The sequence below is a fragment of the Oncorhynchus keta genome, chromosome 10 (genome assembly GCF_023373465.1).
Source record: "Oncorhynchus keta strain PuntledgeMale-10-30-2019 chromosome 10, Oket_V2, whole genome shotgun sequence".
Classification (NCBI taxonomy): Eukaryota; Metazoa; Chordata; class Actinopteri; order Salmoniformes; family Salmonidae; genus Oncorhynchus; species Oncorhynchus keta.
This window is the reverse complement of record NC_068430.1, coordinates 66,522,813-66,549,398: the sequence shown is the minus strand read 5'-3', so window position 1 is coordinate 66,549,398 and position 26,586 is coordinate 66,522,813. Positions and strand designations below refer to the sequence as shown.

General features: G+C 41.5%; 2 protein-coding genes and 1 pseudogene across 10 annotated transcripts in view; 1 reads left to right on the top strand and 2 right to left on the bottom strand.

Moving 5' to 3' along the window:
* LOC118389261 (keratin, type I cytoskeletal 42-like) overlaps positions 1 to 26,586 on the top strand; it is a 68,035-nt gene that overhangs the window by 35,239 nt on the left and 6,210 nt on the right. The window contains exon 1 of one of the 8 annotated variants that reach the window (XM_052527715.1): positions 4,185 to 4,227. The exons of 6 other annotated variants lie outside the window; for them this stretch is intronic. In XM_052527715.1, the coding sequence (XP_052383675.1) occupies positions 4,225 to 4,227 (3 nt within the window). In that variant the 5' untranslated portion in view covers positions 4,185 to 4,224. Of the gene's footprint in view, positions 1 to 4,184; positions 4,228 to 15,056; positions 15,100 to 26,586 lie in introns of those variants that run through there. One more of the 8 variants, XM_052527714.1, reaches the window with a different exon arrangement.
* LOC127932301 (uncharacterized) lies at positions 1,541 to 26,508 on the bottom strand. 2 transcript variants are annotated; one of them, XM_052527719.1, is made up of 11 exons: positions 26,430 to 26,508; positions 3,631 to 3,815; positions 3,451 to 3,554; positions 3,094 to 3,185; positions 2,754 to 2,934; positions 2,480 to 2,585; positions 2,312 to 2,400; positions 2,149 to 2,240; positions 1,919 to 2,026; positions 1,759 to 1,800; positions 1,541 to 1,674 (listed from the first exon to the last, which is right to left on the bottom strand). In XM_052527719.1, the coding sequence occupies exons 1-10, from the start codon at positions 26,491 to 26,493 to the stop codon at positions 1,784 to 1,786; spliced, it is 1,038 nt and encodes a 345-aa protein (XP_052383679.1). In that variant the 5' UTR covers positions 26,494 to 26,508; the 3' UTR covers positions 1,541 to 1,674; positions 1,759 to 1,783. The 2 variants fall into 2 exon arrangements, with proteins under 2 accessions (XP_052383679.1, XP_052383678.1); XM_052527718.1 differs by lacking the exon at positions 26,430 to 26,508 and adding an exon at positions 3,969 to 4,131.
* On the bottom strand, positions 12,414 to 15,004 carry LOC127932303 (uncharacterized; annotated as a pseudogene).

Sequence of the window (26,586 nt, the reverse complement as noted above, 5' to 3'; positions counted from 1 at the left end):
ACACTCATAGGAGTTTCACTTTCTCAATCGTTCTCAGAGCGGAAAGGATTATGATTGGTTGCATCAGGCAACCAATGAAAAAGAAGAGGCGGGAATACCGAACGGAGAGCAGGCAGGTAGACATGTCACTTGATAGGCAAAATAAACACGTTTGGGAAAAAAGTGAGGGAGGAATAGGAAGTACAAAATTCTGCAGGAGCGAGCAGCATATAAGCAAAGTTGAATATAGTTCTTCATTTTGTGCATTAATGTCCTGTTTCCAGTTAGTCTAACTAATTCCAGTTAGTTTAACTGATTAAATACTGTGATGCAAGCTAAAATTAGTTAGGTAAAATGTGTTTTCTACGTTGTTAGCAAGCCAACAGTTTAGCCTTAGTTACCAAGCTGCTAGCTAGCTCAACAGTTTTAGCCTTCCAGTGCCCTCAGAAAGTATTCGTACCTTTGACTTATTCCACATTTTGTGTTACAGCCTGAATATGTTTAAATATATTTTTAAATCACCCATCTACACATACCCCATAATGACAAAGTAAAAACATGTTTATAGAAATGTTTGCAAATTGATTGAAAATGAAATACTGAAATATCTCATTGTACAAGCACCTTTGGCAGAGATTACAGCAGTGAGTCTATAAGAGCTTTCCACATCTCGATTGTGCAATATTTGCCCATTATTCTTTACAGAATTCTTCAAGCTCTGTCAAATTGGTTATTGATCAACAGTAGTGTATATTTGGCCTTGTGTTGTAGGTTATTGTCCTGCTGAATTTGTCTCCAAGTGCCTGTTGGAAAGCAGACTGAACCAGGTTTTCCTGTAGGATTTTGCCTGTGCTTAGCTCTATTCCATTTATTTTGATCCTAAAATAGTCACCAGTCCTTGCCGATGACACGCATACCCATAACATGATGCAGCCACCACCATGCTTGGAAAATATGAAGAGTGGTACTCAGTCATGTGTTGTGTTTGATTTGCCTCAAACATACTGTAATGCTTTGTATTCAGGACAAAGTTACTTCTTTGACCTAATTTTGTACAGTTTTACTTTAGTACCTTATTGCAAACAGGATGCATGTTTTGGAATATTATTTTCTGTACAGACTTCCTTCTCTTCACTCTGTAATTTTGGTTAGTATTGTGGAGTAACTATGTACAATGCTGTTGATCCAGCCTCAGTTTCCTCCTATCACAGCCATTAAGCATGGCCATCAGCCACCTACAATCTCTAAACTTGGCTTGTCAATTTGATAGCCAACAATAAGCAGGTTCACTTATGACAATCTTTCAAATAGCGTTACCATTGCATGAACACCTGCTGTGACTATCATTAGCAAACTAATTATGCCAAAAGTAGTGTTACAGTTCAAGAGTAATCAGGACACTGGGAAGTCACAAAACACTGAGCACTCTCATTGAGATCATCTTACAACCAGATGGTCACATCTTGGCTATTTTGTGTGAGATACCGGCGCCACACTACTGGATTTAGGGTACATCTCATCAGGATCATAGCATTTTGACAACCATTAGAAACAAACACCATTGTAAAGTATTCATTTTATTGAAACGTGCTCAAGTCAAAGGACTTCATATCCATACTGGGGATAGTGGAAAGTGATGCACCCTTCAGGCCACCTCCAATTAGATGGCTGTAGAGACAGAAAAGACAGCCATCCCTGTAACAGGTTGAAGAAGTGTTAGTAACATGCATCTCATTGCCGTTGGGGGATGTTACAGTAAAATAACCAGCACACACACACCTGACAAGCAAAGTGTTCCAGACCATTACACCAACCAGTCAACTGAATACAGAACACAATGACAGATGACTAGGTTACAGGTTCAAGTTCATTTGGCATCAAAGCTCATACAATTAAAAGCCAAGTGTAAACTATAGTCTTCAATGCCAAAATCACCAACCTTGTTCTACAGTAGGATATTTTACAAATTCACTGGGGATCCGGGTTTCAGAGTTTTCCACTATTGTGAGCGGTCCAAGAACAGAGTTTTGAACCAGGCCCTGGGGTTCTGAGAAAAAAATATATATAAATTACTTCAAGCTGCAGTCCCATCAGAACTCAAGAGTGATCAGCTCAAATGAATATGGAACTACAGTTTAGTCAGGCTTGAAATGAAGTGCCTTAAAATACCTGAATCCACAGCCCTCTTCAACCGAGGCTTGCAACTCGAGTCACAGCACTTGCAGAGGTCACTTTGAGACGGGTCGTCCAGCAGCTCCCATCTATGAATAAAAAAAGTAGGCTGTTGCATTGGCACTAACGTCATTATGGTCGTTATGTGACCAATACTTACTCTCCAGTCTCTTTAATGTAGTGGCAGGCCTTCTTTTCTATATCAAAAACCTCAGGGTCCCATGCAACAAGCTTACAATGAATATACACCTGGGGTGAAATAAGAGAACAGTCAAGAGCTACAGTATGAAAACAACTCAGTCATACCGAGAACTTGTGGTCCACTCACTTCCTCGCCTAAGGCAAACTTGAAGGACTGCAGGTAAAGCAGAATAGCAGACGAGTGGTACCTAGGCAGGAACCTGGAGTTCCCAGTCTTCCCATCTGCAAGGCAACTGAAAATGCATTGTGCAATGAGCAGACAAACAGAACTTCCATCCAGCAAATAAGCTAACTTTAAAATGTATTCAATACTTTTCAACATTTGAGTAGGCTGTTTAGCGCTAGGCAGTCAAAAACCAAAACGTGCACCCTACATGGCCATAGCCAGGTCTGGTACATACCCCTTGTTGGTGATGATGGGGTACACCAGGCTCGCAGACTGCAGTTCTGGTGTTGTGGCCGCCACACACTCCTCCAAGAGCAGCAGCAAGGGCTGATGGTCCTTCTGATCCACTGCTGCCCAGATGGGGATGAAAGAGCCCAGGGGAAACAGGCTGCTCTTAGCCAGACCAGTAAGGTCTTCTACATGCAACAGAGAGGGGAAGGGGCGCAATGCTCATACGTACTGTACAGCCACAGGTTTCAACTAGCTTTGGGCAGTGTCCTCTGCTAGGAATTTCTTTACCAGGTAAGTTGACTGAACATATTCTTACAATAATTGATGTTGTATGAGTCACTCACCATTGAGGAGTGCCATGTGGAAAACCAATCCTCCATGACCCTCAGCACTACCATAGGCAGGGATAAGGAATGGGGGAATCCATCCCTCAGGTCTACATACAAGGGGGAATGTTTAGTTTAATAATGAAGGTGGCAAAGGCTTAGGAAGATTTGATTCCAACACCATAGCTAGAGTACACTACACCCAAGAGAGCCCTACAACTCAACTCAGTTCCACTGCATTTAAAAAAATAAATCATTCCCCTCTAATTAGGGACTGATTTAGACCTGGGACACCAGGTGTGTGCAATTAATGATAAAGTAGAACCGAAATACCTCTTAGGGTAAGAGTTGAGTACCCCTGGCATAGATGGTTACCTTATGTAAACACACTTAATATGGTGACTAATAGCAGCAGGTTTGGGCTTTCGGTTAGGTCTGTAAGTCAGGCTGGTTGAATAGATGTGTTTTTTGCCAGTCACCTGGGGAATAGAAGGAGAAGCATTAGTTGTCGCAGGATCCAAAATGGCATACATTGGGTCAAGAATTAGACATTACCCGTTTCTTGATGGCACAGCCATTGAGGTTGTAGTGGAATGTCGCCATCCCTTCTCCCGTGGGAAGAACAGAAAATGTGGACGGAACACAGTGTCCAAGGAAAAGACGGGCAGCATGTTCAACCAACTCTGGACTGACCTTCCATGTCACTTTAATGGAGTGTTTCTCACAATCCACATTAAAATCTAAAAATATAAATTTGATAATGTCATCATTCACATCTCAAGAGCCAACACCACAACTTGGCTAGTCTGTTAGGCGGTCAGCATGAGATAAGTAGCCTATTCAAGTTAACATGGTATCAGCGCTACATATTATGCGTTCATTATTAGACGTACCTTCATTGGCAGCGCTTGCTGCTACGACAGCCAAAACAATTGCACATTGCCAAAGGAGTGACATGACTGAATGATCTAGGAGTGCCTACAAACTAGAAATATTTATGGACCAATTGATCCTAATCATCTTAATTCTGAACACCCGTGAGAGGTCAAGGAGCGATAATTATAGACCTAAAAACCTACCAACATCATCACTTTTGGTATTTCCTGGTCTGAAAACATCCTTGAATTTTTATGGGTTTTAAAAGTAAAAATGGTAATAGTCACATCTTTTCCCCATAAAGTAGTCTGTAAAGCGTCTCACAAAACACGATGGACGGACAGAATAGTGATTTACACAGGAAATAAAGTTGAATCAAAAAGATTGAACAATCTGGTTTGCTCAACTTGACAGTACCACACTGTGGATTAGGTCTTTTTTACATCGATTTAAAGCGTATTTTATGCGACAGTCAAAATGCTGATCAAGGATAAGGTAAGACCAGCCATTTAATTGGTGGCCAAGCCCGCTAGTTTACATACTGAATGGTCATCTCATCACCGATCTAGCTATCTGCCGTAGCTAAATATATGAATAGATCTGAAAAGCGCTATATAGTGGGCATCGCAGCAGGCCATTGGCATACCCGTATAGAATGCAGAGTTCGGTAACGTTAACTATACTGAACCAAAATGTAAACGCCGCAAGTAACAATGAAATATTTTTCTGAGTTACATTTCATATAAGGAAATCAGTCAATTGAATTAAATTCATTAGGCCCCAATCTGTGGATTTCACAGGACTGGGCAGGGGCGCAGCCATGGGTGGGACTGGGAGAGCAGGGGTGCAGCAATGGATGGGACTGGGAGGGCAAGTGCGCAGCCACAGGGGAGCCAGGCCAAGCCAATCAGAATGAGTTCTTCCCCACAAAAGGGCTTTATTACAGACAGAAATACTCCTCAGTTTCATCAGCTGTCAGGGTTGCTGGTTTCTGAGGATCCCTCAGGTGAAGAAGCCAGATGTGGACGTCCTGGGCTGGAGTGGTTACACGTGGTCTGCGGTTGTGAGGCCGGTTGGACGTACTGCCAAATTCTCTAAAACGACATTGGAGGCAGCTTATGTTGAGAAATTAACAGTCAATTCTCTGGCAAAAGCTTTGGTGGACTTTCCTACAGTCAACATGGCAATTGCATTTTGTATGCTATTGTATGTGTGAACGATGGCTTGCTCCTCGAATGATCCCAATCCCTCCTATTGTGCATCTGTTGTAGAAAGAGGCGACGATTCTCAGAACATATGTGCTCTACAAATGTTTTATTTCCTTTTGGATGCAGATGCAAGATGCAGAGAGTGAGTTCTGCTTAATTAACCTCTTCAGTCTACCCTTCTGCTTAATTAAAACTACCTGGTCTCCAAAGTCCACGTCTATAGTCTCAATCAACCACACACAACGCAGAGTTACAGCGGTGCAGTATAGCACCGGTTACATCGGTGCCTTCTAGACCCGGATTCATCGTTGATCGACGTCAGCTCAATCACCGCTTAATACTGTTACACAAATGCTTGTTTAGCTATGGTTCAAAAGCATATTTTGAAAATCTGAGATGACAGTGTTGTTAACAAAAGGCTAAGCTTGAGAGCTAATATATTTATTTCATTTCATTTGCGATTTTCATGAATAGTTAACGTTGCGTTATGCTAATGAGCTTGCGGAGAGAATTACACTCCTGGGTACAGGTTTTTTTCGTAGCCAAACGTGATGAACAAAACGGAGCGATTTGTCCTACACAAATAATCTTTTTGTAAAAACGGAACATTTGCTATCTAACTGAGAGTATCCTCATTGAAAACATCTGAAGTTCTTCAAAGGTAAATTATTTTATTTGAATGCTTTTCTTGTATTTGTGAAAATGTTGCATGCTGAATGCCAGGTTTAATGCTATGCTAGGCTATCAATACTGTTACACAAATGCTTGTTTAGCTATGGTTCAAAAGCATATTTTGAAAATCTGAGATGACAGTGTTGTTAACCAACATAGAAGTGTGTTCATCAACAGACATTTTAATGTAACATTAGTGGTTTAGTGGCATGGCATCTTATAATGGTGATGAACCCAAATTCACTGCTGGGAGGGGGAGGTTTTTCTCATACTCTGATCAAACCCCTGTAAAGTGTGTAGGTGCAGGAGATTCCCCCATGTTTTGCTCCACAAAAAAATTGGATGAAAGCCCTTCATCTGGTGTTAATCCAAATGCCCCTGTAGATGGTCTAGCTGAGCTGGTCACTCAGCGAGCCCAGGAAATAGGGAGCTCCATTAGGGAAGAACTACAGAGTGGCAGGTCCAGTACTTATGAGCCACCAGTAAGTACAGAAAAGATAAGTGATCATCATTCAGAGTCGGTAGGATATGTAGATCTCAGTAAAATTAAGTTCATCATGCAATCAGACATAAAGGAACCTCCTACATATAGAGGAGATGTTACAGACAAATGCTCCATTTATGAATGGGAGGAGTTGATGAGAATATACAGTGCCTTGCGAAAGTATTCGGCTCCCTTGAACTTTGCGACCTTTTGCCACATTTCAGGCTTCAAACATAAAGATATAAAACCGTATTTTTTGTGAAGAATCAACAACAAGTGGGACACAATCATGAAGTGGAACGACATTTATTGGATATTTCAAACTTTTTTAACAAATCAAAAACGGAAAAATTGGGCGTGCTAAATTATTCAGCCCCCTTAAGTTAATACTTTGGACGACCATTCAGGATTAGCACAGTTGAAGATACCATCACTAGACATGACCAGGTCTTGACCCAACTGCAAAAGGACAATGCCTACCTCAAAAACAAGGTAGATCAGATGGAGAACCAGCGTAGACGTAGTAATATCCGTGTGGTGGGATTAAAAGAGGACAGCGAGGGCCGTGACCCGGTCCGTTTCTTCACTCAATGGATCCCGGAGGTCCAAGGCATAATCAACTTCACCAAGCCGCTGGAAATCGAACGCGCCCACAGAACATCAGCGCCGAAACCCCGGCCAGATGAGCCCCCACGAGCCATCCTGATCAGGTTCCTCCGTTTCCAAGACAGAGAGAAGATACTGCAACTCGCAAGAGCCAAAGGGGACATCACCATCGATGGAAAGAGGGTCAGCCTTTTCCCAGATATGAGCGCGGATCTCGCCAGACGCCGCAAGCAGTTCAGACCTGCCGCCAAAGCACTGAAGGAGAAGAACATCACCGGCTACCTCATCCACCCTGCGCGGATGAAAGTTCAGTACAAAGGCCAAAGCCATCTCTTCAACACACCTCTGGTATTATCAATGCCCATTCCTACCAAGGTAAATGGAGTATATAAATGGAGACTAAATTCTACACTCCTAAAGCAACCTGAATTTTGTGCATTCATCAAAGAGCAGATCAATATTTTTACTTTGACAAACAAACCCTCTGCTCCTGACAGCTTCATTCTTTGGGACACATTGAAGGCCTATCTGAGGGGACAGATTATTTCCTATACTAAAGGGCTGAAGAAAAAACACGGTGCGGAACTGAGTGCCCTTGAATCTGAAATCTCTGAGCTAGAGAAAACCTACCAAAAAGGCCTGACTAAAGATCTATACAGGCTTTTGGTAAATAAAAAACTTAAATATAATATTCTGAACACATATCAAGCTGAGAGGGCCATCACTAAATCAAAACAGCGTTATTATGAGCTTGGAGAGAAAGCTCACAAAGTATTGGCATGGCAACTGAAAGCAGAGGAAAGTAAGAGGACAATTAATGCCGTAGAAACTCTTACTAAAGAGATATCTTTCGACCCTACTGAAATTAATAATACTTTTAAGAAATACTATGAAGACCTCTACACTTCCCAATCAAGTGATGATCTATCAGAGATAGACTCCTTTCTCTCCTCTCTCAACCTCCCATGCCTGTCAGGGGAAGACAGCGAGCGCCTGAGTGAACACTTCTCAGTTCCTGAATTGTTGGAGGCCATTAAATCCTTACCTTCTAATAAATCTCCCTCCAGAGTTCTATAAAGAATTTAGGGAGCTGTTGGTCCCCTACCTTATGGAGGTACTTAAAAAAGCCAGAGAAGACAACTGCTTTCCAGAGTCCTTCTCTCAAACAGTGATTACTGTAATCCACAAGAAAGGGAAAAACCCGCTAAAGTGCACCTCCTATAGACCAATCTCTCTCCTTAACACAGATTGTAAACTGGTCACCAAGATGCTATCTAAGAGACTGGAGTCATGTCTTCCCCTGTTGGTCAACCCAGATCAGACTGGCTTCATAATTAATAAATTGTCCTCCAATAATCTCAGAAGGTTCTTTGATATAATTCACCTTGCTAACAAAAACAAAATACCTAGTGTCGCAGTCTCCTCGACGCTGAAAAGGCCTTTGATAGGGTTGAATGGTCATACCTCTTTCGCGTCTTGGAAAAGTTTGGTTTAGGTACCGTGTTTGTAAATTTGATAAAATCACTCTACAAATCTCCTAAAGCTAGGATTGCTACCAATGGGATTACTTCCTCCTCTTTCCCTCTTTATAGGGGGAACAGACAAGGTTGCCCAATTAGCCCCCACCTCTTTGCCCTCGCCATCGAACCGTTGGCTGAGGCTATTAGAACGTGCCCTGACATACATGGCTTTGAGGTGGGCCCCCATACCCATAAATTATCACTCTTTGCGGACGACCTTATCTTATTTCTAACAAACCCAGAACACTCCCTCTCTCACTTGCAGATCCTACTACAGTGTTATAGTTCTTTCTCTGGATATAAGGTCAATTTTGATAAAAGCGAAATCTTACCGTTGTCTGTCTTTGACCATCATACCATCAAGCACAAGTTTCCTTTCAGATGGTCGCCTATGGGCTTCACATATTTGGGCATAATGGCGGATGGTAATCTGAACAACCTCTATAAACTCAATCTGGCCAGTTTGTTGCAAAAGGTGGAGGTTTATCTGGCATGGCAAAACCCCTAGGGTTGGCCTGGATAAACTGACCCTTGATTAAGTTCAAGGGGGCTTAAACCTCCCCAATTTTAGAATGTACTACTGGGCTGCACAGTCTAGGTTCCTGGCTCAGAGGTTTGACAATGGTCCCTCTCCCTCATGGTTGAACATTGAAAAGCTTGAGGTAAATGATGACACTGGGGCAGATTTGTTTAACAAATGGGACAGAAAATCTATAAAAACCATCACAGACAACCCTTTAATCATACATTCTGTCCTGGCATGGTGCAAACTGCATGAGCTGTTCGGACGAGGGGGATTCCTTTCCCCTAAAACCCCTTTATGGAACAATAGATTGATCCCTATGTTTTTCCAGAATAGTAACTTTAGACCATGGTCTGATAAGGGGATCACTCTTCTGGAACATTGTTTACGAGGAGGGAGTTCTTATGTCTTTTGATCAGCTGAAACAGAAATACCACTTGCCTAACAGGGACTTCTTTAGCTACCTACAACTACGAAACTTTATTAGGGTGACTCTCAAGGGACAATGGAACCTACCTAAGATGTCACCTATTGAACAACTCTGCCACGCAGACCAACCACTGTCCAAGCCCATTTCCCGTGTTTACAATGCTCTTATGTCAGGACTAACACTGCCTGGGCTAGATAAACCCCGACTTAGATGGGAGAAAGATCTGGGTATTGATCTTGATGAGGATCTATGGAGTGACCTATGCAGGGATGGTGTTACATCCACATTGAACTCCAGATACAGACTGATCCAGTTTAATTTCCTCCATCAGCTCTATATCACCCCATCTAGACTGCGCAAGTTCAACCCAGATATCTCCTCCCTATGTTTTAGATGTGGCTCAGATGAAGGAACATTCCTCCATTCCACTTGGCAGTGTTCAAAACTACACGGTTTCTGGCAGGGGGTATGCGATACCATATCCTCAATTCACGGGGTTGCATTTCCTTTAGACCCGGAGGTCTGTCTACTGGGTAACTTTACTAACACCAATCTTAGGCAAAGCCATACTATAAAGCTAACAGAAATATTGCTAGCGATTGCCAAGAAATGTATTGCCTTGAAATGGAAATTGGATTCCTCCCTGCCAGTTGCAATGTGGCTATCGGAAGTTAATAGTTGTATCCCTTTGGAGAAAATCACTTACTGCTTGAGGAATAAGTTAAAGACATTTTACAGAATTTGGCAACCTTTTACTGACAATATGGAGAATCTCCCCCCACATCTCATTGATTGAATCTATATATAATCCTCACATAAATGTTTCACACGTAATGTATAATATGTAGCCTACGGCAGGTGATCCAATGTCTCGTTATTTTTAAATTTTTGTATTATTGTATGTTTGTTTATATAATTATAATTATAATTTATTTTTGTTACGCTCGTCTGTTACTGTCACTTTGTCCTATCGCTGTCTAAAATCTTTTCACTTTTGTTTTGAATGTTCTTAATTGGAAAATGCTAAAATAAAATATAATTTTTACAATTTTTTTTTTTACATCTTTGGCCAGTGCATACGTGAAAATGATTTAATTTGAATAAAGTGTAAACAGATTATTACAGTTACATAAGTGGCAACAGGGAAACTATGACAACATTGCCATTACTGTTGAAAGTTTCCCTTTTTCTCTCTATTTTTACACCACATAGTTTTTTTTGCATCGATAACGACAAAAAGCAAAGTCTCAAATTCTATGCAACATTTGGTAAAAATAATTTATACAATCCATTGCATACTCCCAGGGCCACAAGCCATGTATGTTCTCTGTACTCTATGACAGGTTTAAAGTTCATGTTCTGTAGACCTATCACACTGACGCTACATGATACATTTGGCTGTTATTAAAATATACATCTCAATGCATTTCAGCACACTGATATCATAATTGAGGCTCTATTGCTGTCCTCTTAAAAGCTGGGAAAAAACACCTTTGCAGAGTGGATGAAGCCAACACATACTGTACCCTACATTATATGAGCATAACACTCATAGGAGTTTCACTTTCTCAATCGTTCTCAGAGCGGAAAGGATTATGATTGGTTGCATCAGGCAACCAATGAAAAAGAAGAGGCGGGAATACCGAACGGAGAGCAGGCAGGTAGACATGTCACTTGATAGGCAAAATAAACACGTTTGGGAAAAAAGTGAGGGAGGAATAGGAAGTACAAAATTCTGCAGGAGCGAGCAGCATATAAGCAAAGTTGAATATAGTTCTTCATTTTGTGCATTAATGTCCTGTTTCCAGTTAGTCTAATTAACTGATTAAATACTGTGATGCAAGCTAAAATTAGTTAGGTAAAATGTGTTTTCTACGTTGTTAGCAAGCCAACAGTTTAGCCTTAGTTACCAAGCTGCTAGCTAGCTCAACAGTTTTAGCCTTCCAGTGCCCTCAGAAAGTATTCGTACCTTTGACTTATTCCACATTTTGTGTTACAGCCTGAATATGTTTAAATATATTTTTAAATCACCCATCATGAAAGTAAAAACATGTTTATAGAAATGTTTGCAAATGAAATACTGAAATATCTCATTGTACAAGCACCTTTGGCAGAGATTACAGCAGTGAGTCTAAGAGCTTTCCACATCTCGATTGTGCAATATTTGCCCATTATTCAAGCTCTGTCAAATTGGTTATTGATCAACAGTAGTGTATATTTGGCCTTGTGTTGTAGGTTATTGTCCTGCTGAATTTGTCTCCAAGTGCCTGTTGGAAAGCAGACTGAACCAGGTTTTCCTGTAGGATTTTGCCTGTGCTTAGCTCTATTCCATTTATTTTGATCCTAAAATAGTCACCAGTCCTTGCCGATGACACGCATACCCATAACATGATGCAGCCACCACCATGCTTGGAAAATATGAAGAGTGGTACTCAGTCATGTGTTGGATTTGCCTCAAACATACTGTAATGCTTTGTATTCAGGACAAAGTTACTTCTTTGACCTAATTTTGTACAGTTTTACTTTAGTACCTTATTGCAAACAGGATGCATGTTTTGGAATATTATTTTCTGTACAGACTTCCTTCTCTTCACTCTGTAATTTTGGTTAGTATTGTGGAGTAACTATGTACAATGCTGTTGATCCAGCCTCAGTTTCCTCCTATCACAGCCATTAAGCATGGCCATCAGCCACCTACAATCTCTAAACTTGGCTTGTCAATTTGATAGCCAACAATAAGCAGGTTCACTTATGACAATCTTTCAAATAGCGTTACCATTGCATGAACACCTGCTGTGACTATCATTAGCAAACTAATTATGCCAAAAGTAGTGTTACAGTTCAAGAGTAATCAGGACACTGGGAAGTCACAAAACACTGAGCACTCTCATTGAGATCATCTTACAACCAGATGGTCACATCTTGGCTATTTTGTGTAGATACCGGCGCCACACTACTGGATTTAGGGTACATCTCATCAGGATCATAGCATTTTGACAACCATTAGAAACAAACACCATTGTAAAGTATTCATTTTATTGAAACGTGCTCAAGTCAAAGGACTTCATATCCATACTGGGGATAGTGGAAAGTGATGCACCCTTCAGGCCACCTCCAATTAGATGGCTGTAGAGACAGAAAAGACAGCCATCCCTGTAACAGGTTGAAGAAGTGTTAGTAACATGCATCTCATTGCCGTTGGGGGATGTTACAGTAAAATAACCAGCACACACACCTGACAAGCAAAGTGTTCCAGACCATTACACCAACCAGTCAACTGAATACAGAACACAATGACAGATGACTAGGTTACAGGTTCAAGTTCATTTGGCATCAAAGCTCATACAATTAAAAGCCAAGTGTAAACTATAGTCTTCAATGCCAAAATCACCAACCTTGTTCTACAGTAGGATATTTTACAAATTCACTGGGGATCCGGGTTTCAGAGTTTTCCACTATTGTGAGCGGTCCAAGAACAGAGTTTTGAACCAGGCCCTGGGGTTCTGAGAAAAAAAAATATATATAAATTACTTCAAGCTGCAGTCCCATCAGAACTCAAGAGTGATCAGCTCAAATGAATATGGAACTACAGTTTAGTCAGGCTTGAAATGAAGTGCCTTAAAATACCTGAATCCACAGCCCTCTTCAACCGAGGCTTGCAACTCGAGTCACAGCACTTGCAGAGGTCACTTTGAGACGGGTCGTCCAGCAGCTCCCATCTATGAATAAAAAAAGTAGGCTGTTGCATTGGCACTAACGTCATTATGGTCGTTATGTGACCAATACTTACTCTCCAGTCTCTTTAATGTAGTGGCAGGCCTTCTTTTCTATATCAAAAACCTCAGGGTCCCATGCAACAAGCTTACAATGAATATACACCTGGGGTGAAATAAGAGAACAGTCAAGAGCTACAGTATGAAAACTACTCAGTCATACCGAGAACTTGTGGTCCACTCACTTCCTCGCCTAAGGCAAACTTGAAGGACTGCAGGTAAAGCAGAATAGCAGACGAGTGGTACCTAGGCAGGAACCTGGAGTTCCCAGTCTTCCCATCTGCAAGGCAACTGAAAATGCATTGTGCAATGAGCAGACAAACAGAACTTCCATCCAGCAAATAAGCTAACTTTAAAATGTATTCAATACTTTTCAACATTTGAGTAGGCTGTTTAGCGCTAGGCAGTCAAAAACCAAAACGTGCACCCTACATGGCCATAGCCAGGTCTGGTACATACCCCTTGTTGGTGATGATGGGGTACACCAGGCTCGCAGACTGCAGTTCTGGTGTTGTGGCCGCCACACACTCCTCCAAGAGCAGCAGCAAGGGCTGATGGTCCTTCTGATCCACTGCTGCCCAGATGGGGATGAAAGAGCCCAGGGGAAACAGGCTGCTCTTAGCCAGACCAGTAAGGTCTTCTACATGCAACAGAGAGGGGAAGGGGCGCAATGCTCATACGTACTGTACAGCCACAGGTTTCAACTAGCTTTGGGCAGTGTCCTCTGCTAGGAATTTCTTTACCAGGTAAGTTGACTGAACATATTCTTACAATAATTGATGTTGTATGAGTCACTCACCATTGAGGAGTGCCATGTGGAAAACCAATCCTCCATGACCCTCAGCACTACCATAGGCAGGGATAAGGAATGGGGGAATCCATCCCTCAGGTCTACATACAAGGGGGAATGTTTAGTTTAATAATGAAGGTGGCAAAGGCTTAGGAAGATTTGATTCCAACACCATAGCTAGAGTACACTACACCCAAGAGAGCCCTACAACTCAACTCAGTTCCACTGCATTTAAAAAAATAAATCATTCCCCTCTAATTAGGGACTGATTTAGACCTGGGACACCAGGTGTGTGCAATTAATGATAAAGTAGAACCGAAATACCTCTTAGGGTAAGAGTTGAGTACCCCTGGCATAGATGGTTACCTTATGTAAACACACTTAATATGGTGACTAATAGCAGCAGGTTTGGGCTTTCGGTTAGGTCTGTAAGTCAGGCTGGTTGAATAGATGTGTTTTTGCCAGTCACCTGGGGAATAGAAGGAGAAGCATTAGTTGTCGCAGGATCCAAAATGGCATACATTGGGTCAAGAATTAGACATTACCCGTTTCTTGATGGCACAGCCATTGAGGTTGTAGTGGAATGTCGCCATCCCTTCTCCCGTGGGAAGAACAGAAAATGTGGACGGAACACAGTGTCCAAGGAAAAGACGGGCAGCATGTTCAACCAACTCTGGACTGACCTTCCATGTCACTTTAATGGAGTGTTTCTCACAATCCACATTAAAATCTAAAAATATAAATTTGATAATGTCATCATTCACATCTCAAGAGCCAACACCACAACTTGGCTAGTCTGTTAGGCGGTCAGCATGAGATAAGTAGCCTATTCAAGTTAACATGGTATCAGCGCTACATATTATGCGTTCATTATTAGACGTACCTTCATTGGCAGCGCTTGCTGCTACGACAGCCAAAACAATTGCACATTGCCAAAGGAGTGACATGACTGAATGATCTAGGAGTGCCTACAAACTAGAAATATTTATGGACCAATTGATCCTAATCATCTTAATTCTGAACACCCGTGAGAGGTCAAGGAGCGATAATTATAGACCTAAAAACCTACCAACATCATCACTTTTGGTATTTCCTGGTCTGAAAACATCCTTGAATTTTTATGGGTTTTAAAAGTAAAAATGGTAATAGTCACATCTTTTCCCCATAAAGTAGTCTGTAAAGCGTCTCACAAAACACGATGGACGGACAGAATAGTGATTTACACAGGAAATAAAGTTGAATCAAAAAGATTGAACAATCTGGTTTGCTCAACTTGACAGTACCACACTAAGTGTGGATTAGGTCTTTTTTACATCGATTTAAAGCGTATTTTATGCGACAGTCAAAATGCTGATCAAGGATAAGGTAAGACCAGCCATTTAATTGGTGGCCAAGCCCGCTAGTTTACATACTGAATGGTCATCTCATCACCGATCTAGCTATCTGCCGTAGCTAAATATATGAATAGATCTGAAAAGCGCTATATAGTGGGCATCGCAGCAGGCCATTGGCATACCCGTATAGAATGCAGAGTTCGCTAACGTTAACTATACTGAACCAAAATGTAAACGCCGCAAGTAACAATGAAATATTTTTCTGAGTTACATTTCATATAAGGAAATCAGTCAATTGAATTAAATTCATTAGGCCCCAATCTGTGGATTTCACAGGACTGGGCAGGGGTGCAGCCATGGGTGGGACTGGGAGAGCAGGGGTGCAGCAATGGATGGGACTGGGAGGGCAAGTGCGCAGCCACAGGGGAGCCAGGCCAAGCCAATCAGAATGAGTTCTTCCCCACAAAAGGGCTTTATTACAGTCAGAAATACTCCTCAGTTTCATCAGCTGTCAGGGTTGCTGGTTTCTGAGGATCCCTCAGGTGAAGAAGCCAGATGTGGACGTCCTGGGCTGGAGTGGTTACACGTGGTCTGCGGTTGTGAGGCCGGTTGGACGTACTGCCAAATTCTCTAAAACGACATTGGAGGCGGCTTATGTCGAGAAATTAACAGTCAATTCTCTGGCAAAAGCTTTGGTGGACTTTCCTACAGTCAACATGGCAATTGCATTTTGTATGCTATTGTATGTGTGAACGATGGCTTGCTCCTCGAATGATCCCAATCCCTCCTATTGTGCATCTGTTGTAGAAAGAGGCGACGATTCTCAGAACATATGTGCTCTACAAATGTTTTATTTCCTTTTGGATGCAGATGCAAGATGCAGAGAGTGAGTTCTGCTTAATTAACCTCTTCAGTCTACCCTTCTGCTTAATTAAAACTACCTGGTCTCCAAAGTCCACGTCTATAGTCTCAATCAACCACACACAACGCAGAGTTACAGCGGTGCAGTATAGCACCGGTTACATCGGTGCCTTCTAGACCCGGATTCATCGTTGATCGACGTCAGCTCAATCACCGCGGCGCTGCTGCTCTAGAGACTAATTATATCATTGAGGTACTCTTGCCGCCTTGTGGCAAAAATCGGAACTACAGTCTTTTTTCCTGTTTATTTTGTTTCTGACAACGATGCATTGAGAGCGCTGTTTATAGTTAACTTCTTTGAGATAGGGGGCGCTCTTTTAATTTTTGGATAAAAAACGTTCCCATTTTAAACAAGATATTTTGTCACGAAAAGATGCTCGACTATGCATGTAATTGACAGCTTTGGAAAGAAAAAACTCTGACGTTTCCAAAACTGCCAAGATATTATCTGTGAGTGCCCCAGAACTAATGCTACAGGCGAAACCAAGATGACATTTCATACAGGAAATGCCCCAGATTCTGAAGGCGCTGTGTTCCAATGTCTCTTTATGAATGCGCCAGGAATGAGCCTGCCCTTTCTGTCGTTTCCCCAAGGTGTCTGCAGCATTGTGACGTATTTGTAGGCATATCATTGGAAGATTGACCATAAGAGACTACATTTACCAGGTGTCCGCCCGGTGTCCTGCGTCGAAATTATTGCGTAATCTCTAGCTCCATGCGCGTTCCATTTCTTCAGAGGAGAAACTAAACTGCCACGAATGATTTATCATCGATAGATATGTGATAAACACCTTGAGGATTGATTCTAAACAACGTTTGCCATGTTTCTGTCGATATTATGGAGTTAATTTGGAAAAAAGTTTGCGTTGTAATGACTTAATTTTCGTTTTTTTTCTTACCCAAACGTGATGAAGAAAACGGAGCGATTTGTCTACACAAATGATATTTTTGTAAAAACTGAACATTTGCTATCTAACTGAGAGTGTCCTCATTGAAAACATCTGAAGTTCTTCAAAGGTAAATGATTTTATTTGAATGCTTTTCTTGTTTTTGTGAAAATGTTGCATGCTGAATGCCAGGCTTAATGCTATGCTAGGCTATCAATACTGTTACACAAATGCTTGTTTAGCTATGGTTCAAAAGCATATTTTGAAAATCTGAGATGACAGTGTTGTTAACAAAAGGCTAAGCTTGAGAGCTAATATATTTATTTCATTTCATTTGCGATTTTCATGGATAGTTAACGTTGCGTTATGCTAATGAGCTTGCGGAGAGAATTACACTCCTGGGTACAGGTTTTTTTCGTAGCCAAACGTGATGAACAAAACGGAGCGATTTGTCCTACACAAATAATATTTTTGTAAAAACGGAACATTTGCTATCTAACTGAAAGTATCCTCATTGAAAACATCTGAAGTTCTTCAAAGGTAAATTATTTTATTTGAATGCTTTTCTTGTATTTGTGAAAATGTTGCATGCTGAATGCCAGGTTTAATGCTATGCTAGGCTATCAATACTGTTACACAAATGCTTGTTTAGCTATGGTTCAAAAGCATATTTTGAAAATCTGAGATGACAGTGTTGTTAACCAACATAGAAGTGTGTTCATCAACAGACATTTTAACGTAACATTAGTGGTTTAGTGGCATGGCATCTTATAATGGTGATGAACCCAAATTCACTGCTGGGAGGGGGAGGTTTTTCTCATACACTGATCAAACCCCTGTAAAGTGTGTAGGTGCAGGAGATTCCCCCATGTTTTTCTCCACAAAAAATTGGATGAAAGCCCTTCATCTGGTGTTAATCCAAATGCCCCTGTAGATGGTCTAGCTGAGCTGGTCACTCAGCGAGCCCAGGAAATAGGGAGCTCCATTAGGGAAGAACTACAGAGTGGCAGGTCCAGTACTTATGAGCCACCAGTAAGTACAGAAAAGATAAGTGATCATCATTCAGAGTCGGTAGGATATGTAGATCTCAGTAAAATTAAGTTCATCATGCAATCAGACATAAAGGAACCTCCTACATATAGAGGAGATGTTACAGACAAATGCTCCATTTATGAATGGGAGGAGTTGATGAGAATATACAGTGCCTTGCGAAAGTATTCGGCTCCCTTGAACTTTGCGACCTTTTGCCACATTTCAGGCTTCAAACATAAAGATATAAAACCGTATTTTTTTGTGAAGAATCAACAACAAGTGGGACACAATCATGAAGTGGAACGACATTTATTGGATATTTCAAACTTTTTTAACAAATCAAAAACGGCGAGGGCCGTGACCCGGTCCGTTTCTTCACTCAATGGATCCCGGAGGTCCTAGGCATAATCAACTTCACCAAGCCGCTGGAAATCGAACGCGCCCACAGAACATCAGCGCCGAAACCCCGGCCAGATGAGCCCCCACGAGCCATCCTGATCAGGTTCCTCCGTTTCCAAGACAGAGAGAAGATACTGCAACTCGCAAGAGCCAAAGGGGACATCACCATCGATGGAAAGAGGGTCAGCCTTTTCCCAGATATGAGCGCGGATCTCGCCAGACGCCGCAAGCAGTTCAGACCTGCCGCCAAAGCACTGAAGGAGAAGAACATCACCGGCTACCTCATCCACCCTGCGCGGATGAAAGTTCAGTACAAAGGCCAAAGCCATCTCTTCAACACACCTCTGGTATTATCAATGCCCATTCCTACCAAGGTAAATGGAGTATATAAATGGAGACTAAATTCTACACTCCTAAAGCAACCTGAATTTTGTGCATTCATCAAAGAGCAGATCAATATTTTTACTTTGACAAACAAAACCCTCTGCTCCTGACAGCTTCATTCTTTGGGACACATTGAAGGCCTATCTGAGGGGACAGATTATTTCCTATACTAAAGGGCTGAAGAAAAAACACGGTGCGGAACTGAGTGCCCTTGAATCTGAAATCTCTGAGCTAGAGAAAACCTACCAAAAAGGCCTGACTAAAGATCTATACAGGCTTTTGGTAAATAAAAAACTTAAATATAATATTCTGAACACATATCAAGCTGAGAGGGCCATCACTAAATCAAAACAGCGTTATTATGAGCTTGGAGAGAAAGCTCACAAAGTATTGGCATGGCAACTGAAAGCAGAGGAAAGTAAGAGGACAATTAATGCCATAGAAACTCTTACTAAAGAGATATCTTTCGACCCTACTGAAATTAATAATACTTTTAAGAAATACTATGAAGACCTCTACACTTCCCAATCAAGCGATGATCTATCAGAGATAGACTCCTTTCTCTCCTCTCTCAACCTCCCATGCCTGTCAGGGGAAGACAGCGAGCGCCTGAGTGAACACTTCTCAGTTCCTGAATTGTTGGAGGCCATTAAATCCTTACCTTCTAATAAATCTCCCTCCAGAGTTCTATAAAGAATTTAGGGAGCTGTTGGTCCCCTACCTTATGGAGGTACTTAAAAAAGCCAGAGAAGACAACTGCTTTCCAGAGTCCTTCTCTCAAACAGTGATTACTGTAATCCACAAGAAAGGGAAAAACCCGCTAAAGTGCACCTCCTATAGACCAATCTCTCTCCTTAACACAGATTGTAAACTGGTCACCAAGATGCTATCTAAGAGACTGGAGTCATGTCTTCCCCTGTTGGTCAACCCAGATCAGACTGGCTTCATAATTAATAAATTGTCCTCCAATAATCTCAGAAGGTTCTTTGATATAATTCACCTTGCTAACAAAAACAAAATACCTAGTGTCGCAGTCTCCCTCGACGCTGAAAAGGCCTTTGATAGGGTTGAATGGTCATACCTCTTTCGCGTCTTGGAAAAGTTCGGTTTAGGTACCGTGTTTGTAAATTTGATAAAATCACTCTACAAATCTCCTAAAGCTAGGATTGCTACCAATGGGATTACTTCCTCCTCTTTCCCTCTTTATAGGGGGAACAGACAAGGTTGCCCAATTAGCCCCCACCTCTTTGCCCTCGCCATCGAACCGTTGGCTGAGGCTATTAGAACGTGCCCTGACATACATGGCTTTGAGGTGGGCCCCCATACCCATAAATTATCACTCTTTGCGGACGACCTTATCTTATTTCTAACAAACCCAGAACACTCCCTCTCTCACTTGCAGATCCTACTACAGTGTTATAGTTCTTTCTCTGGATATAAGGTCAATTTTGATAAAAGCAAAATCTTACCGTTGTCTGTCTTTGACCATCATACCATCAAGCACAAGTTTCCTTTCAGATGGTCGCCTATGGGCTTCACATATTTGGGCATAATGGCGGATGGTAATCTGAACAACCTCTATAAACTCAATCTGGCCAGTTTGTTGCAAAAGGTGGAGGTTTATCTGGCATGGCAAAACCCCTAGGGTTGGCCTGGATAAACTGACCCTTGATTAAGTTCAAGGGGGCTTAAACCTCCCCAATTTTAGAATGTACTACTGGGCTGCACAGTCTAGGTTTCTGGCTCAGAGGTTTGACAATGGTCCCTCTCCCTCATGGTTGAACATTGAAAAGCTTGAGGTAAATGATGACACTGGGGCAGATTTGTTTAACAAATGGGACAGAAAATCTATAAAAACCATCACAGACAACCCTTTAATCATACATTCTGTCCTGGCATGGTGCAAACTGCATGAGCTGTTCGGACGAGGGGGATTCCTTTCCCCTAAAACCCCTTTATGGAACAATAGATTGATCCCTATGTTTTTCCAGAATAGTAACTTTAGACCATGGTCTGATAAGGGGATCACTCTTCTGGAACATTGTTTACGAGGAGGGAGTTCTTATGTCTTTTGATCAGCTGAAACAGAAATACCACTTGCCTAACAGGGACTTCTTTAGCTACCTACAACTACGAAACTTTATTAGGGTGACTCTCAAGGGACAATGGAACCTACCTAAGATGTCACCTATTGAACAACTCTGCCACGCAGACCAACCACTGTCCAAGCCCATTTCCCGTGTTTACAATGCTCTTATGTCAGGACTAACACTGCCTGGGCTAGATAAACCCCGACTTAGATGGGAGAAAGATCTGGGTATTGATCTTGATGAGGATCTATGGAGTGACCTATGCAGGGATGGTGTTACATCCACATTGAACTCCAGATACAGACTGATCCAGTTTAATTTCCTCCATCAGCTCTATATCACCCCATCTAGACTGCGCAAGTTCAACCCAGATATCTCCTCCCTATGTTTTAGATGTGGCTCAGATGAAGGAACATTCCTCCATTCCACTTGGCAGTGTTCAAAACTACACGGTTTCTGGCAGGGGTATGCGATACCATATCCTCAATTCACGGGGTTGCATTTCCTTTAGACCCGGAGGTCTGTCTACTGGGTAACTTTACTAACACCAATCTTAGGCAAAGCCATACTATAAAGCTAACAGAAATATTGCTAGCGATTGCCAAGAAATGTATTGCCTTGAAATGGAAATTGGATTCCTCCCTGCCAGTTGCAATGTGGCTATCGGAAGTTAATAGTTGTATCCCTTTGGAGAAAATCACTTACTGCTTGAGGAATAAGTTAAAGACATTTTACAGAATTTGGCAACCTTTTACTGACAATATGGAGAATCTCCCCACATCTCATTGATTGAATCTATATATAATCCTCACATAAATGTTTCACACGTAATGTATAATATGTAGCCTACGGCAGGTGATCCAATGTCTCGTTATTTTTAAATTTTTGTATTATTGTATGTTTGTTTATATAATTATAATTATAATTTATTTTTGTTACGCTCGTCTGTTACTGTCACTTTGTCCTATCGCTGTCTAAAATCTTTTCACTTTTGTTTTGAATGTTCTTAATTGGAAAATGCTAAAATAAAATATAATTTTTTACAATTTTTTTTTTAACATCTTTGGCCAGTGCATACGTGAAAATGATTTAATTTGAATAAAGTGTAAACAGATTATTACAGTTACATAAGTGGCAACAGGGAAACTATGACAACATTGCCATTACTGTTGAAAGTTTCCCTTTTTCTCTCTATTTTTACACCACATAGTTTTTTTTGCATCGATAACGACAAAAAGCAAAGTCTCAAATTCTAAGCAACATTTGGTAAAAAATAATTTATACAATCCATTGCATACTCCCAGGGCCACAAGCCATGTATGTTCTCTGTACTCTATGACAGGTTTAAAGTTCATGTTCTGTAGACCTATCACACTGACGCTACATGATACATTTGGCTGTTATTAAAATATACATCTCAATGCATTTCAGCACACTGATATCATAATTGAGGCTCTATTGCTGTCCTCTTAAAAGCTGGGAAAAAAACACCTTTGCAGAGTGGATGAAGCCAACACATACTGTACCCTACATTATATGAGCATAACACTCATAGGAGTTTCACTTTCTCAATCGTTCTCAGAGCGGAAAGGATTATGATTGGTTGCATCAGGCAACCAATGAAAAAGAAGAGGCGGGAATACCGAACGGAGAGCAGGCAGGTAGACATGTCACTTGATAGGCAAAATAAACACGTTTGGGAAAAAAGTGAGGGAGGAATAGGAAGTACAAAATTCTGCAGGAGCGAGCAGCATATAAGCAAAGTTGAATATAGTTCTTCATTTTGTGCATTAATGTCCTGTTTCCAGTTAGTCTAACTAATTAACTGATTAAATACTGTGATGCAAGCTAAAATTAGTTAGGTAAAATGTGTTTTCTACGTTGTTAGCAAGCCAACAGTTTAGCCTTAGTTACCAAGCTGCTAGCTAGCTCAACAGTTTTTGCCTTCCAGTGCCCTCAGAAAGTATTCGTACCTTTGACTTATTCCACATTTTGTGTTACAGCCTGAATATGTTTAAATATATTTTTAAATCACCCATCATGACAAAGTAAAAACATGTTTATAGAAATGTTTGCAAATGAAATATCTCATTGTACAAGCACCTTTGGCAGAGATTACAGCAGTGAGTCTATAAGAGCTTTCCACATCTCGATTGTGCAATATTTGCCCATTATTCTTCAAGCTCTGTCAAATTGGTTATTGATCAACAGTAGTGTATATTTGGCCTTGTGTTGTAGGTTATTGTCCTGCTGAATTTGTCTCCAAGTGCCTGTTGGAAAGCAGACTGAACCAGGTTTTCCTGTAGGATTTTGCCTGTGCTTAGCTCTATTCCATTTATTTTGATCCTAAAATAGTCACCAGTCCTTGCCGATGACACGCATACCCATAACATGATGCAGCCACCACCATGCTTGGAAAATATGAAGAGTGGTACTCAGTCATGTGTTGGATTTGCCTCAAACATACTGTAATGCTTTGTATTCAGGACAAAGTTACTTCTTTGACCTAATTTTGTACAGTTTTACTTTAGTACCTTATTGCAAACAGGATGCATGTTTTGGAATATTATTTTCTGTACAGACTTCCTTCTCTTCACTCTGTAATTTTGGTTAGTATTGTGGAGTAACTATGTACAATGCTGTTGATCCAGCCTCAGTTTCCTCCTATCACAGCCATTAAGCATGGCCATCAGCCACCTACAATCTCTAAACTTGGCTTGTCAATTTGATAGCCAACAATAAGCAGGTTCACTTATGACAATCTTTCAAATAGCGTTACCATTGCATGAACACCTGCTGTGACTATCATTAGCAAACTAATTATGCCAAAAGTAGTGTTACAGTTCAAGAGTAATCAGGACACTGGGAAGTCACAAAACACTGAGCACTCTCATTGAGATCATCTTACAACCAGATGGTCACATCTTGGCTATTTTGTGTAGATACCGGCGCCACACTACTGGATTTAGGGTACATCTCATCAGGATCATAGCATTTTGACAACCATTAGAAACAAACACCATTGTAAAGTATTCATTTTATTGAAACGTGCTCAAGTCAAAGGACTTCATATCCATACTGGGGATAGTGGAAAGTGATGCACCCTTCAGGCCACCTCCAATTAGATGGCTGTAGAGACAGAAAAGACAGCCATCCCTGTAACAGGTTGAAGAAGTGTTAGTAACATGCATCTCATTGCCGTTGGGGGATGTTACAGTAAAATAACCAGCACACACACCTGACAAGCAAAGTGTTCCAGACCATTACACCAACCAGTCAACTGAATACAGAACACAATGACAGATGACTAGGTTACAGGTTCAAGTTCATTTGGCATCAAAGCTCATACAATTAAAAGCCAAGTGTAAACTATAGTCTTCAATGCCAAAATCACCAACCTTGTTCTACAGTAGGATATTTTACAAATTCACTGGGGATCCGGGTTTCAGAGTTTTCCACTATTGTGAGCGGTCCAAGAACAGAGTTTTGAACCAGGCCCTGGGGTTCTGAGAAAAAATATATATAAATTACTTCAAGCTGCAGTCCCATCAGAACTCAAGAGTGATCAGCTCAAATGAATATGGAACTACAGTTTAGTCAGGCTTGAAATGAAGTGCCTTAAAATACCTGAATCCACAGCCCTCTTCAACCGAGGCTTGCAACTCGAGTCACAGCACTTGCAGAGGTCACTTTGAGACGGGTCATCCAGCAGCTCCCATCTATGAATAAAAAGTAGGCTGTTGCATTGGCACTAACGTCATTATGGTCGTTATGTGACCAATACTTACTCTCCAGTCTCTTTAATGTAGTGGCAGGCCTTCTTTTCTATATCAAAAACCTCAGGGTCCCATGCAACAAGCTTACAATGAATATACACCTGGGGTGAAATAAGAGAACAGTCAAGAGCTACAGTATGAAAACTACTCAGTCATACCGAGAACTTGTGGTCCACTCACTTCCTCGCCTAAGGCAAACTTGAAGGACTGCAGGTAAAGCAGAATAGCAGACGAGTGGTACCTAGGCAGGAACCTGGAGTTCCCAGTCTTCCCATCTGCAAGGCAACTGAAAATGCATTGTGCAATGAGCAGACAAACAGAACTTCCATCCAGCAAATAAGCTTACTTTTCAACATTTGAGTAGGCTGTTTAGCGCTAGGCAGTCAAAAACCAAAACGTGCACCCTACATGGCCATAGCCAGGTCTGGTACATACCCCTTGTTGGTGATGATGGGGTACACCAGGCTCGCAGACTGCAGTTCTGGTGTTGTGGCCGCCACACACTCCTCCAAGAGCAGCAGCAAGGGCTGATGGTCCTTCTGATCCACTGCTGCCCAGATGGGGATGAAAGAGCCCAGGGGAAACAGGCTGCTCTTAGCCAGACCAGTAAGGTCTTCTACATGCAACAGAGAGGGGAAGGGGCGCAATGCTCATACGTACTGTACAGCCACAGGTTTCAACTAGCTTTGGGCAGTGTCCTCTGCTAGGAATTTCTTTACCAGGTAAGTTGACTGAACATATTCTTACAATAATTGATGTTGTATGAGTCACTCACCATTGAGGAGTGCCATGTGGAAAACCAATCCTCCATGACCCTCAGCACTACCATAGGCAGGGATAAGGAATGGGGGAATCCATCCCTCAGGTCTACATACAAGGGGGAATGTTTAGTTTAATAATGAAGGTGGCAAAGGCTTAGGAAGATTTCATTCCAACACCATAGCTAGAGTACACTACACCCAAGAGAGCCCTACAACTCAACTCAGTTCCACTGCATTTAAAAAAATAAATCATTCCCCTCTAATTAGGGACTGATTTAGACCTGGGACACCAGGTGTGTGCAATTAATGATAAAGTAGAACCGAAATACCTCTTAGGGTAAGAGTTGAGTACCCCTGGCATAGATGGTTACCTTATGTAAACACACTTAATATGGTGACTAATAGCAGCAGGTTTGGGCTTTCGGTTAGGTCTGTAAGTCAGGCTGGTTGAATAGATGTGTTTTTGCCAGTCACCTGGGGAATAGAAGGAGAAGCATTAGTTGTCGCAGGATCCAAAATGGCATACATTGGGTCAAGAATTAGACATTACCCGTTTCTTGATGGCACAGCCATTGAGGTTGTAGTGGAATGTCGCCATCCCTTCTCCCGTGGGAAGAACAGAAAATGTGGACGGAACACAGTGTCCAAGGAAAAGACGGGCAGCATGTTCAACCAACTCTGGACTGACCTTCCATGTCACTTTAATGGAGTGTTTCTCACAATCCACATTAAAATCTAAAAATATAAATTTGATAATGTCATCATTCACATCTCAAGAGCCAACACCACAACTTGGCTAGTCTGTTAGGCGGTCAGCATGAGATAAGTAGCCTATTCAAGTTAACATGGTATCAGCGCTACATATTATGCGTTCATTATTAGACGTACCTTCATTGGCAGCGCTTGCTGCTACGACAGCCAAAACAATTGCACATTGCCAAGGGAGTGACATGACTGAATGATCTAGGAGTGCCTACAAACTAGAAATATTTATGGACCAATTGATCCTAATCGTCTTAATTCTGAACACCCGTGAGAGGTCAAG

Excerpts from the sequence above, each read along its gene's own strand:
- LOC127932301 (XM_052527719.1), bottom strand. The coding sequence starts at position 26,493 with ATGTCACTCCCTTGGCAATGTGCAATTGTTTTGGCTGTCGTAGCAGCA. Across the intron at positions 2,935-3,093 it reads CCACATGGCACTCCTCAATG|AAGACCTTACTGGTCTGGCT; the intron begins GTGAGTGACTCA and ends TGTTGCATGTAG. Across the intron at positions 2,586-2,753 it reads CCCATCATCACCAACAAGGG|TTGCCTTGCAGATGGGAAGA; the intron begins GTATGTACCAGA and ends ATGCATTTTCAG.